The 14,694-nt window shown below is 42.0% G+C and overlaps 1 protein-coding gene across 6 annotated transcripts in view; it reads right to left on the reverse strand.

The window, feature by feature from the left end:
- Positions 1-14,694, reverse strand: part of slc23a2 (solute carrier family 23 member 2) — a 68,353-nt gene that overhangs the window by 43,834 nt on the left and 9,825 nt on the right. For 2 of the 6 annotated variants that reach the window (XM_048243997.1, XM_048243996.1), the window contains exon 2: positions 2,657-2,733. The exons of 3 other annotated variants lie outside the window; for them this stretch is intronic. In XM_048243997.1, coding sequence (XP_048099954.1) covers positions 2,657-2,669 — 13 coding nt within the window. In that variant the 5' untranslated portion in view covers positions 2,670-2,733. Of the gene's footprint in view, positions 1-779; positions 948-2,656; positions 2,734-14,694 lie in introns of those variants that run through there. One more of the 6 variants, XM_048243998.1, reaches the window with a different exon arrangement.

Genomic DNA, 14,694 nt, shown 5'->3' on the forward strand with positions numbered 1-14,694 from the left:
GGCCTTCAGCTATCTCCACTTCTATTCCTCCTGATCTATTCCTACGTGTGTGTGTGTGTGTGTGTGTGTCAGTGGTCAACATGGCTACAGCCAACTGCTCATCTGTAACATCTGTGCTCATCTGCTAGTACGCTTTAGCTCTAATTACGACACTGCACCACCATTACTGGACACTGGTCCAACTTGCCGTCAGTGGTCACAGTGACCACACGCTCCTCATTGCTGCGGTTATGCTAATATTTCCCTTTTGGAGGCCTTATTCCTGAGGTATCTAAGCCGCTAAAAAGCTGGGGAAACAACTTCAGCATGTCCACTGTTTACAAATCACACTGGCGAAACACAAAAAACAAACAGAACAACAACAAAACAAACACGGAGCAGCTGGAGCCATCACCGGGCTACCTGCGCTCGACGGTCACTGCCAAACGGGCATTTAGCTACGCTGTGCCAGGTATGCCACAAGACTGCCAGCCAAACGCCAGCCTCTCTCTCCTCCCTGTGCGAATACTTGAACCAGCGCCTGGTGGTCTCAGTGCCAGGGCCTCCGTTTCCCAAACGGCCTGCCATTTAATACAATGTGCTTAGAGAATTAGGAGAACAACAAAACACAACACAACTAGGAAGTAGGGCAAGTATGTAATCATTTATTTGCCCATTTTAGGTCAAATGTGTGTATTAAATCAAATGAGTAGAGTGTGTGTGTGTGTGTGTGTGTGTGTAGCTGGGTTTAGGAACCTGCTTCCAAAAACCCCTGCCGTCAGGGCTGTGTGTTCGCATACCGGTCATTGGGAGCGTGTTCAGTTAACACCTATGCGTGCTAGCCCAGAGTCAGCTAGCGTCCTCCATCTTGCAAAGTCTCGGTACTGCGGTCACTTTTCACAGGAGAATTAGATCAATTTCACAGGGCACTGCAGGCTTGGAACTGGACACTAACTGTAAAAGGTCCATTCACACCTACAACGACAACGATAACTATAAATAAATATCGTTCTCGTTAATATGAATGATGACGTTCACACATAAACTATAACAATAACGACATGAAGAACGATATTGTTGGGGATCACCTTCAGAGCGATTTTCAGAACGATAAAAAGCTAATAGCCAATCAGAACCCATCTAGTTTTAACCGTCACATTCATTAAAACAAGGAGAGACTTTGTTTATCGTTGTTCAGTGTGAACGCTTTTATCGTTATGGTTATAGTTATCGTTCTTGGTGTGAATAGGCCTTAACTCTGTCGGTCAGGGTTTTAGTTTTAGTGAACCAACCTGCCACAGGTTGTACTCTTCCTGAATGCCAACCATGTGCTTGCAGAAGAGGAGTGTTGATGTGGACACCACCAAGCACTGGCATCTCCTGTAGGTTGGCCACACCCTGGTGGTGGTTAGACTGGCGGTTCACATCAACATAAACCAATTCAACTCTCTCTCATCAACTCAATCCTGGTGCAGACAGATTACATGAAATCTGTCAGTAATTAGGCCAACTTCTATTTGAATTAGTTTTAATGTTTTTTAATTTCTATTTTTTAGTCCCTCCTCTCAGAAAACTTGCCTTTAAGGGCATTAACCTTCAAACACACTGCAATACCGAGGCCCAGTGAACAGGACGATGAACTCAAGATAGCCATGTCTGTCCGTCCACTTGCTGCCACTGAACTCAGCATTTCCCCTTCACCCAAACCTCGACCTGACATCATCCGTTCATGAGAAAGGCATCGAGGAAGGACAGACAGCAGTGTTTCCCATACATTGACTTATTTGTGGCGGCCCACCACAATATCAACATTGACCACCACACAATGATTTTCCTGGTTGTACTAAATTGTGTTAAATCTGGTTAGAATCATAACCACACTGCACTAATTTGTTAAAAAACTGTTGCATTCAGGTTAATTCTGCAAACCTACGACCACAAATAGAATTCAATTCTGTGGGAAACACTGGACAGCTAGACCCCTTCTGGCCTGGGCCCCTGATTCCTGTACTGTACTGTGCGTGGTCAGCCCCTTATGAAAGGAGATTAGGCTGTAGGGGGCATGTAAGGACACTTCATTTAGACACAAGGCAGTGGAGGGGTGCATACGTATGAGGAGGACATCGGAACGCTCCCTTGCAGAATGGATGAAAGTTTCTGAAGGCCAACCCCCACCAGTGACGTCAGATTGAAGTTCAAGGCTGGTTGAGTTTGGCCATGCGTGCCTTATGACTAGATCTCTGGGGCTCAGTCGGCAGCGCATCCTTGATCTACAGATAACTTTACATCTTGTTTTCAAAAGAACTGCACAGTTTGTTTTGCAATTGCAGTGTCCTTCTCTTTGGGTTTTGGTTGCTTGGCAACTAGTCCTGCTAGGAACGGAAGCAAACTGCATTTGACAGTATTACTTACATTTGTCATGTTGAAGACAGTTTGAATTGGCTAGAAAATGTATTTTGAAATGCCATTATATCAACTACGATGTAGATTTACCCAACGCAGCAAGCGTTTAGCTTGGAGTTTGCTACGTTAGATAACTCTATACAATAGATGACCATGCAGCCTGCGGGCACCAATAACGGTACTTTTCCGCCGAGTTTGGCCTGTCTTGGCTTGGCGTGGCGGCTGGTGGGGGTTGGCCTAAGTGTCGAGCGAAACCCAAAATGGAGGCCAGTACCTAGATCACACATCACCTCCTGTCCTGGGCCCAGCGCCGCACATCTGCGGGGGGGGGGAGGGAGGGGGAGTTAAAAACTGGGAGGAGAGAGGGAGCGACAGAGCGAGTGACAGAAGACAGAAGAGAGACGGGAAGGAGGAGGAGAGGGAGGAAAAGGTGGGATCACAGGTGAGGGAGAGGTGGGTGGGAAGCAAGAAAGGTGTTAATTCTTCATAGGTGTTAATCATCAACAGGTGCTTATTTTTTCCAACAGCACAGGAGTTACACCCCCCACACACACACACACACACACCCCCCATCATCATCATGGCCAAGCAGAGGGCACTCCAGAGAGGCGATACGCAACACATGCCTGTGGTATCCCTCCCTTCCCTGTCGTTCCTCACACACATTCACTCCATCCCTCCCTCCACCCTCTCTCGTCACTCTCACACACATTCACTCCATCCCTCCCTCCACCCTCTCTCGTCACGCTCACACACTCACACAATCACGTCATCTCAGAATCCAGCAGCAAGCGTGTTTTTTTTTTTTTAAATCGCCTGAGATTACTCAGAAGAAACGTTTCAGTAAATGTAATAGCAGGGTTCCCACTCTAACTGAAATGTAAAATTCCATGACTTTCCCTGCACAAAAAAAAAAAAAAAAACTGAATTTATATAATTTATTTAAACTACTATATAATGAAGGGTACAATATACTGACCAAAGATTTCAGAACAGTCACGTAGCGTTAAAGAATTTGTTAGAGAGGGAGATGAATAAATGGGCATTGAATAAACAAAGTTGGACTAACCACAACTACTCAAGCAAGCAGTAAAGCTAATAACCAGATATACACCAATTCCGAGTGGAAATATATTTGTAATTATGTAATTTGGCAAGTACATTTTAAACAAAATTCCCTGATATTCCATGATTTTGCCCCCAAAATGATACAATTCCCTGACTCTTAGTCAATGTGGTGGTGGTAACGGTCAGATTGTCACAAAATGACACAAACCTTTGTACCACGATGACAACAATCCATCTGTATACAAAACAAGTGAAGTGTGAACGCACCGTCATCCATTGTACAAACTATACTGCTGTGGCGTGAGAAGAAAAACTGGCTGAACTTGAGATCACAAGATGTAAGAGATATGAGCTAATGCAGTGGTTCTCAAATGGGGGTACGTGAAGGCACTCCAGGGGGTACGTGAGATTTTAAAATATACATATATTTAAAAAGTAGAATCCATGCAAAAATACTTTAAAAACAATTATTTAATAAATATTTCAGGAAAATATAAGATCATAAAATTAATTTTATATTTCAGTAGGCTATTCAATTTCATTATCCTAAAAACACAGAGTCCCCCCATACCAGGATGGTTCGACCCAACCCGTCACATGCCACCCGCCATCACCTGTCAATCACTATCAAAACTCAAACGATGGAGTCGTGGTTGAAGCGTAGCGGTAATTCTTGTGAAAACACGGAGGGACAAGTGGCAAAGAAGGTTAAACCAGAGCCGCAAAATTCCGCTGTATCTTGAAGAATATGTTTTATTGCTCTGTTTTAAGTCTTTTTTTCTCAGCTAAAAATGCTTTGCGCTGGTTAGGGGGTACTTGGCTGAAAAAATATTTCACAGGGGGTACATCACTGAAAAAAGGTTGAGAACCACTGAGCTAAGGCAGCATCTACACACACACACACACACAGACAAGTCACACAGACACAGACAAGTCCCACAGACACAGAGACACACAGACACAGACACTTCCAAATGTGGGTGGCAGCACAGTCACCATCACACACACAGAGCGATGAGCAAGACAGATATAGAGCAGACTGGTAGGAACACGAACAAGCGTCCTCAGAAAACACGCGCGCACACACACACACACGCACACAAAGGTTATTCAAAGCAGTATAAAGACAGACAACAGCTGTGAAGACAAGATGTGTACTTGCAGAAAACACACACAACTCCACACACAGCCGAGTCTACAGCATGCTAGACTGTGAAGGCTACATCTTAGATCAAATTGGAGATTGTGTGTGTGTGTGTAAAATTCACACAGTTGAGAAGGCAGAGTCTGTAGTCATGTTCTCCGGAGTAGTGCAAGGCATTCTGCTGTTACACAAGCGCCCTTCAAAGGCCAGCCGCAAACAGCTGGCGACAGGGTCTGTGTGTGTGTATGTAGCAGTTATGCCCTACAGTACTTGCTGTCTGTGTGTATGTGCGTGTGTGTGTGTTAGCAGTTATGCCCTACAACCCTTGTGGTGCGTGTGTTTAGTAGCAGTTGTGCCATTCTGCACTTTTTTGTCTGTTTGTCTGTGTGTGTGTAAGGGATAATGGAATGCTATCTGCCAGTAGTGTACAGTGTGTCTGAAAACAATAACCCTCAGAGCAGACCCTCATTTACATTTTTTATATGACACTCACGTGTCTGTCTGTGTGTGTGTGTGTGTGTGTCTGTCTGCATGCCGCACGCATGCAGTAGCTTAGCTTTTTTAAAGACCATGTGCCATCACAGGACAGTCACAGGACACGTGAGCAATGTATGTGTGTGTGTGTGTGTGTGTGTGTGTGTGTGTGTGTGTGTGTGTGTGTGTGTGTGTGTGTGTGTGTGAGAGAGAGAGAGCTTTACACAGTCATATACGTCTAAGAGTTGGTAATCATTTTTCTTGGGCAACTACACTTAACATTAAGGGTCCTTGGGACTTCCGGTGATGTCATGACCAAGGCAACAGCCTGACTTCAAAAAAACCTAGCCAAAACGTAATTTTCTTTTTCATTAAAAACAATCATACCAAGTAATCATTATGGCAAACCTTCGAAAAGAATCTGAAAAGAAGACCAACAAGCCACCGAAAACGTTTAAAGACCAACAAACTGATTCTGGGCTAAGCGAGGAAAGCATGGTGGCAGGGCTAGCCGAGCTGCGCACATTAAGGAAGGAGCACGCTGAAGCTTCTAAAGATACCAAAGAATCCTTAACGAGGGTAGAAACTGCTCTTAGTGAGGTGGCGGACAGGACAACACAACTTGAACAACGAATGACAGACTATGAAGAGAGAGTGGTAGACGCAGAGGAAAAAAACTCAACGAAATGAAAGAGCTCTCCGCTATCTGCTCCATCGAGAAGCTAGTGTGGCTGCCAAGTGTGAGGATCTCGAATCAAGAGCGAGAAGGAACAACCTGCGCATCTATGGAGTGAAAGAGGACGAAGAAAATAGCATCAACATGTTGGATTTCATAAGCGACCTTATCCGAACATCACTTGCGTTGCCTAGGGATCTGAACTTCAACATAGTGAGAGCACACCGCTCTCTAACCATGAAGCCGAAAGACCCGAAGAGCCCACCCCGGTCCATTATCGTCCGATTTCTGGACTACAGGGTTAAGGAGATGGTAATTCAAGAAGGGTGGAAACGTTGTGGAGGAGCGACATATAACGATCAGAACATTTTCTTCGACCAAGATTACACTGCGGACACCCAGAAGAAACGCAAACAAGTTAGGGACATAATAAAGCAACTGAAAGAGAAGAACATTAAAGTGCAAATCACCATTCCCAGCAAAGTTAAAAATGAATCTAGATTCCGGCGTGAAGACCTTCGCAACCCTCAGGGACGCAGCTGAAACTCATGGACCTGGGTATCCGTGTGGAACGTGATGAACGGGAAGCTCTTCTCCTGGGTCTCTGATGCGTTTTAAATCAGTCGGGCTTTAGGAAGTCAGTTTTCTCTTCCTGTTGATTTTGTGTTCTTGTTCTTTACAATGTTTGATTTTACATACTAACGGTATACCAGTGCAGTCATATAAGGTGCATTATGTTTATATAGAAGAAAGGGTGTTTATATTAAAAGGTACGAAGGGGTACAGTCGTCTATATGGATAAGTTAATGTCAGTTATAATGTCCATGGTTTAAACTATCCTATAAAAAAAAAAAACATAAATAAATATTCAATCAGTTGAAAAAAACACATTGTTCAATTGCTCTGCTACAAGAGACTCATTTCAATGACAATGAACATGTGAAACTAAGAAGAGAATGGGTTAGTCTAGTATATAGTGCTTCACATGGAAAAAAAAGAGAGGGGGCCATTTTAATAAATAGAACTTTGGCTTTTAGTACTGAAAAGGTGGTGCAGGACAAATTAGGAAGATTTGTAATGGTGGTGGGAAGTGTGGGAGAACTTGAATTCTCGATTCTGAATGAATATAAATGAGCACGATCCAAGTTTTTTCAAAGAGCTGGCAAATACTAGAACAGATAATTCCAAAGGAATGTTGATAATAGGAGGAGACTTTAATGCAGTACAAGATGGAAAGATGGATAGGATGCCTATAGAAAAGGGACCTCCAAGCCCTAAAACACATATGATAAATAATTTCATTTCTGAGTTGGGTCTTGTAGATTCATGGAGAGTTAAAAATCCCAAGGGGAAAGACTTTTTTCTCCAATGTGCATAACAGTTATTCTAGAATTGACTGTTTCTGTATTCCTCCACAATATATGTATAAGATAATTGACTGTCATATTGAACCGATAACCTTAAGTGACCATGCTCCAGTCATGTTGAAACTACATTTAGGAACGCACTCTTTTTTTAAGTACAGGACAATGAATGTATCAATACTGAATAACACTGAAATTGTTGAGGAGTTGAGGCAACATTTAAAAGAATATCTTGAGATAAATGATAATGGGGAAGTCAACCCTATAATACTATGGGAGGGAGCAAAAGTATTTATGAGAGGGGAACTTATACAGGTTTCATCCAAACTGAAGAGAATACGACTGGAGGAACAGCAAGAAGCTAGAAAATAAAATAAAATCGTTAGAAATGCAGCACAAGGGCGCAGGCTCCAGCAATGTTTTTACTGAACTTAAAGAAGCAAGAAAAGCCTTAGATAAACTGTTATCACTGAAGGCAGAAGGAGCTCTGAGATTTACTAAACAGAGGTATTATGAGAATGGAAACAGAGCTAGCCGTCTTTTAGCTTTTCAACTTCGCAAAGCCCAAGCTAACCGAACTGTCGCCAAAATAGTTCATCCAACAATTGGTAAAACAGTATCACACCCCAAAGAAGTGGTAGAGGCATTTGCAACATTCTATCACAATTTATATAAGGAACCCAGGTCTCAAATGACAACTGATAAAACCAGCATCTTCCATAAAAATGTAAAGCTCCCCACATTATCAGAGGAAGCGTCATCACAAATGATATCACCGATAACAGATGTAGAAATAAGAAATGCAATAAAGAGATTAAAAAATAATAAATCCCCAGGAGTTGACGGTCTCCCTGGAGAATTTTATAAGTGCTTCATCAATGACCTAGCACCAGTGTTAACTGAGGTGTTTAGATATGCTCTCTCCAAGGGTAACCCTCCTGGGACCTGGTCGCAGGCCATCATATCTGTGATACACAAGGAAGGAAAAGATCCAACACTATGCAAAGGATACAGACCTATTAGCCGGTTATGTAATGACCAGAAATTGTTGACAAGCATCTTAGCGCAAAGAGTTCAAAGACATATTGGATCACTTATTAAGTCAGACCAAACAGGGTTTATTCCATGCAGACAGGGTGCTAATAATATAAGGAGAACTTTAAACATAATTACCTGTGCAAAGAAAAATAAACAGACATCAATGCTTATAAGCTTTGATGCACAGAAGGCTTTTGACACTGAATTGGGAGTTTTTGTTTAAGACATTGTCTGGGATGGGCTTTCACTCAAAATGTAGAAGATGGGTCACAACTATTTAAGAGATGGGAAATACAGAACATAAAATATCACTATATGCAGATGACATTTTAACTTGCATAGGTGATCACAAAGATTTAGATACTTGGGAATAATTCTAACTACAGATCTAACAAATATGTTCACAGACAATTATGGGAAGTTGATGAATTGTATAAAAGCAGATCTTATAAGATGGGAAGTGTTGCCACTTTCTTTGATGGGAAGAGTGGAGACTATTCGAATGAACATCCTCCCCAGACTGCTTTTTCTTTTCCAATCTTTGCTTATTCTTGTCCCTTCAGCTACTTTCACCACTATAGAAAAATGGTTTTCTAAATTCATATGGCAAAGCAAACCCCCTAGATTTAACCCAGAAGATTACTATGTACAAAAATCAACGGAGGCCTGAATTTACCTAATCTGAAACAATATTACTGGGCAGCCCAATTACGATCCATGGTTTCCTGGGTATCTCAAGAAAAAGATACTGTTTGGGTAGGAATGGAACAGTCTGAATGTCTAGATGTTCCATTGAACTCCCTCCCATTCCTTAACTTAGACACCAATAGGATGAAAAAGCTTACAAACATATGGGTTAAAACTACAAAATCACCTATGACCATATCCAGAGCCATAAGCATAGCTAAAAATATAGAATTCATTCCAGCAAGACTAGACAAGGGTTTTGAAAGATGGAAGGACAAGGGTTTGGAAGTCTTGGACCAGTTATTTGAGGGAACTGTATTAAAGTCATTTGAACAAATTAAAGAAAAGTATGATTTAGCAAATGAAGACTTTTTCAGGTTTTTACAAATAAGAGACTATCTAAAGAAACATAAAGAATGGGAAAACCTTTGTTCACTACCATCTAAAATAGAGCATCTTTTAATTTTAACTATACAGGAAACAGTGACAAAACAAATAATATCACATTTATATAAGGCATCACAAGAAGATCTGGGAGAGAACAACTTGGATATCAAAGAAAAATGGGAACTGGAGATGAACAGTTATATCTGACAAACAGTGGAAAACTTCATTTGAACAAGGGCATAAGGTAACAAATAGCCTCAGTTGGAGGGAATATGGTTGGAAGCTGAAAATGAGATATTTTAGAACACTACTTGTTACGTCAAGATGGGGTAATACTTCACCTGAGTGTTGGAGGGGTTGTGGCTTACTTGAGGATCACACACATATATTCTGGGATTGTCCAAAAGTATTAGAATATTGGAAAAATATACAGAGAGAAATAAAGCAATGCTTATCTATAGACCTACCGATGGAACCAATACATTTTTTATTCGGCATAGTACCGGAGGACTTCCTGGAAGGTAGCCTTACAAAATTGTTAAGGACACTTCTGCTAATTGCAAATAAAGTCATCACAGCCTCGTGGTTGAAGCCGCAGCCCCCCCACTATAGTCCAATGGAGGGATAGAGTCCAAGAGGTGTATCACATGGAATACACCACTGCAGTGTTACAGCTAAAGTCAGAAGTATTTCTCAATAACTGGACCTCTATTGTGTTACATCTAGTGTGGTCACGATACCAAAAGTATGACTTCGATACGATACCTGCCATAAATATCACAATGCTCGATACTGAAACGATACTACGGCGAAATCCTAAGATATCTGGAAAAGAAAGGACTCATACCTCCTCCAAGTGTATGGAGTCATTTGTGTTGAATTCGGTGCACTTTTGTAGTGTGCAGGTCAATTCTGGGTTCTAAACTTCCTACATAATTATTATTTTTTATGGTCTGTAAAATAGTAGGCCTACTTTGTGTGATTAAGTCCTTGTTATAGTTCATTTGTTGTGTTGTGTTTTGGCAATAAAGAAGCATTAAATAGCCAAACTAGGCTAGATCAAGGTCAGTGTTGAAATTACTGCATGCAAATCACTGAATGCTATGCAGAGGGGCCTAATCTTTAGGCCATCTGATGTACAGTATAGGCTACCCTAGGCCTTCCCGTGTTCATGGGATTTATTTGACAGTTGCAAAGGGGAAAATGTGAGGATAGTCTTCTTTGCGCCCAGTGTACAAGTACGACATTCCAACCACTCAGGTCTTCGTCAGATAGGCCTACACCATTACCTGTTGCAATATATCTGTGTGCATTACATTACGTCTATTTCTTTGATAACATGATTTGCTACCACGTAACAATAAGCCGCTATTATTCTTTATTATTAGGACTCAACATGCTTTGATGGTAATATGCTGTGGGCTTTAATTAGCGCATTTCGGGTAGCCTATCCTACATCTGGGCAATAATTATTGAACAAATTGCAGTCTACATGCCATGACAAATTTTACCAGTAGTACTGACCGAACATGAAATAGATTGTTTGGTAGTGTTGGTAATGTTATTCTGGTGTGAACATTGCGCTTTCATCACGTTAGCACCCTATGATTACAGCTCGTTATGTCTCGTCAAAATTCATTGATGAAGGAAGGTTCGCTTTATCCCAGAGAACCATACTCGTTTCACTTTCACAAAACAGAAGAGAAGAACTTAGCACTAACCATGTAGTTGTGTTTTCTATAGCATATTCGTTAACCTGTCGTTCTTTGAACTCTTTAAAAATGTTGGGATATGTCTGCGAGGTGTTTAGCCAAGTTCCATGCGTAGCATACTGCTTTTAAATGACTTTGAAACATATTTTACAAACAGGCCTCTGTGTACCTGATGGCTTGCCTTCACTATTTCGCGATGTATCCGAAATAGTTCCAGATTTCACATCATTTTTTTTTTATCCACAAGGCTGAGGACTGTCGGCAAAGAACTATGTTGATGTTTCTGCGCACTCACTCACTCACTCAGAGCTGCCTGCTTGACACGCCCACTTGCCTAGATGCGTGCAAGGAGCAGTGAGCAGCAGTTCACACAGACCGTTATTATTTTAATAAAGTATAGATTCTAAAAACGTCGGAAATCGTATCGTTTTTTGCGTGAAAGCATCGTGATAGCTTTTTAGTATCGATACACTGTGCAACACTGGTTCATCTCCACTTAATATAACTTTTTTTTTTTCTATGCCTTTGTCTGTCTTTGTTTCTGTTTTTGTGTCTTCTCTGTTGGAACCTGAAGGCAGGTCTAGGAATAACAATGTATAAAGTTACTGAATGATTTGATCAGCCTTTAAGTATTTGATCCTTTTAGTAGTTGATCCTAAGACTGACATATTTGTTATTCAACCTTATGTCATATAAGACTTTGTTTTGATGCATTGTATGACTGATGTGAAAACAAAATAAAAGGAAGTTCAAAAAAAAAAATCCTCCAGGACTGTTATCTTACACGCACACACACACACGCGCGCACACACACACACACACACACACACACACACCTCAGGGGAAGGCCAATCTCACAGGAAATGAGAAAAGTGAAAAGGGTTTAATGATTCAATGATCATTAAAGCGTAATTACCCTTTTTTTGCACACTGAATGCACCCCTCACCACCAAAGAACTGATGACGAGAGACAGATGGAGAGGAAGAGCAAAAAAAGAGGGATCAGAGGTAAAGAGGAAAAGAAGGTGAAAATAAAAAAGGTGATACAGGATAGGAAGAAATAAACAGATGGAGGAGAGAGAGAGAGAGAGAGAGAGAGAGAGAGAGAGAGAGAGAGAGAGAGAGAGAGAGAGAGAGAGAGAGAGAGAGAGAGAGAGAGAGAATTGAAGAGAAGAGATGTGGCTGATGCTGTAGGAGGTCAGAGTGTGTGTGTGTGCATGTGTGTGTGTGCATGTGTGTGTGTGCATGTGTGTGCGTGCATGCGTGCATGTGTGTGTGTGTGCGTGCATGCATGTGTGCGTGTGTGTGCGTGCATGTGTGTGTGTGTGCCGTGCGTATTGGTAGCTATTGTGGGGGAGACTCCTAATCTCTTAATTAGCCCCATATCCCCATGCACACACACACACACACACACAGTACCCAACAAAGGACTTTGTTTAAAGTCATCCCCATGCCCACTGTATGCAACAAAAGACCTTCTACGCGGCCACACACACAGCCACAAAGACGCTACACACACACACACACACACACACACACACATTACAGCCTCTACTGTACCTGCTGTATGGCTACTGCAACATGAGTGAACACGTTTGTCAAGAATTCCATATGAAGAATTGGCAGTATGGACACACCCAGTGCCTGGGCAGAAGAACAGAGAGGGTCACACCCCATATGGAGATGGTATCCCATCTAAGCCCACTTTACTGTTTGCAAGACACATTGGACAGGATTGTCTAGTTTCAGCCATTTGAACTAGATGAGAGATTGAACATCTTTTAACCGGAGATGGTTTACAGACAAACTACACCTATTCTTGATCAGTCAGGGTACGAAACCTCATTTAAATGGATGTCACTTACAGATGATGAGCCCAAACCACCAAGATTCCAGTTCTACTTCTGGGGGAATATGTTCTCAAACCACAAAGATCCCAATTCTATTTCTGGGGAATATGTTCTCAAACCACAAAGATCCCAGTTCTATTTCTGGGGAATATGTTCTCAAACCACAAAGATCCCAGTTCTATTTCTGGGGGAATATGTTCTCAAACTACAAAGATCCCAGGTCTGTATCTGGGGGAGAAAGTTTTCAAACCACCAAGATTCCTTTCAGGGGCATCCTGTAGTAGTCCACACCATCTACTTCAGTGTGACCCATAAGGGTGTGTGTGTGTGTGTGAGTATGTTTGTGTCTGTGTGTGTTTGCCTACAAGCAGTGTGACCCATAAGGACGTGTGTGTGTGTGTGTGTGTGTGTGTGTTTGCCTACAAGCAGCGTGACCCATAAGGGCCTTTCTTTGTCACTCAGGTAGAAGTGTGTGCTGCAGCCCCATTATAAAAGCTCAGGGCCACTAAGGCCTCTTTATGGATCAACAGTAATGATCTTGCAATTGTCAACAACTCTGGAAATGAAGATCATTCAGTTTATGTTTACAATTTCATACTCTTTCATAGTTCAAGGTAAGTTTCCCCTTTCATAGTTCAAGGTAAGTTTCCCCTTTCATAGTTCAAGGTCAGCCACCGAAGGGGCCAAAACAAATAAAACTAAAATAAAGCCAAACCCACTTAATACAGATCAATCAGATGAAGAAAAGAGATCACCAGTGCGTCCACACACTAAATATTTATCTCGATCATCCAAGGGAGTCTTTGCTATGGCAATCCTTGGTATGTTCGAGGTTAAATAGAAGGCAGTCTTTTGGTATGTTGAATGACAACCCTTAGTATGTTTGATGTTAAATCTAAGACAGCCTACGGCATGTTCCATGTTTAATCTGATAGGGGGGGGTTCACGTTGTACGTGCAAGCTATCATACCCATTATTGTTAATGGCTTGAGCGCGCAAAAAACACATTTTACCGCTTTGCCATTTTTGCAAGTGCCGCAGTAAAAGGTCAACCATGTTGACCTTTTACCACAGCGCGGTGGAAATCATAGGTATTTTGTGTTGAGCCCGGCGACAAGCACAACAAAAATCTTTGGGACGCTACCTCAACCAAGAGCAACCTAGCGGCGAGCGCAGCGCATGCCGTGTACAATGTGAACCCGGATTAAGGCACTCCTTGGTATGCTCAATGTTAAATCTAAAGCAGTCTTGGTATGTTAGATGCGATAGGCGCACCATCTATGAACAGACACTTACAGGAAGCAAAGAAAAGTGCTCTGATAAAGACATGTTCTGTCGCAACGCGTAAGCCCACCTAAATTAAAGGCTTTTTAACTATAAAAGCAGTGTGCCTTTGGAATTTTTTGGTTAGACGTAGCCTACACTTCTTGATGAAGCTTTACAAGTCAAACCAACTCTTTTAAGACATACAGCAAAGAAAAGTGTTTGTTTAGATTCACACATCAAGGCCGAGTGACCTCACTGAGTGACGGGCGGCCTTTTTGCAGTTATCACTGGACACCTCTGTGCCACACTGCCTCCTATACATTTCATATCTCTAGGTGAAAGGGAAGAAGTCTTAAAGCTGCAGTTGGCAAGATTTTATTGATCATATTCACTGAAACCGACACTATGCTCCGAACAAAACAATATAAATCAGCGGTTTTAGAAAAAAACCCGCATTTCTACCTCCACCTAGAGCCTGTGATTTGTTTTGCAAAATCCACAGCTCCCGGTTCTTCTGGTCCAATCAGAGCAGGGCTGTGTGAGATCTGACTGTCGATCACAGTCTGCTGCAGTCTGGTGCGCACTGACGAGCACAAACTCGATGAGAGGGTGCTTGGTGGTAGTGGGGAAGGGGCATGAGAGTTGT

This window comes from Alosa alosa, chromosome 5, assembly GCF_017589495.1.
Source record: "Alosa alosa isolate M-15738 ecotype Scorff River chromosome 5, AALO_Geno_1.1, whole genome shotgun sequence".
NCBI classification, from domain to species: domain Eukaryota; kingdom Metazoa; phylum Chordata; class Actinopteri; order Clupeiformes; family Clupeidae; genus Alosa; species Alosa alosa.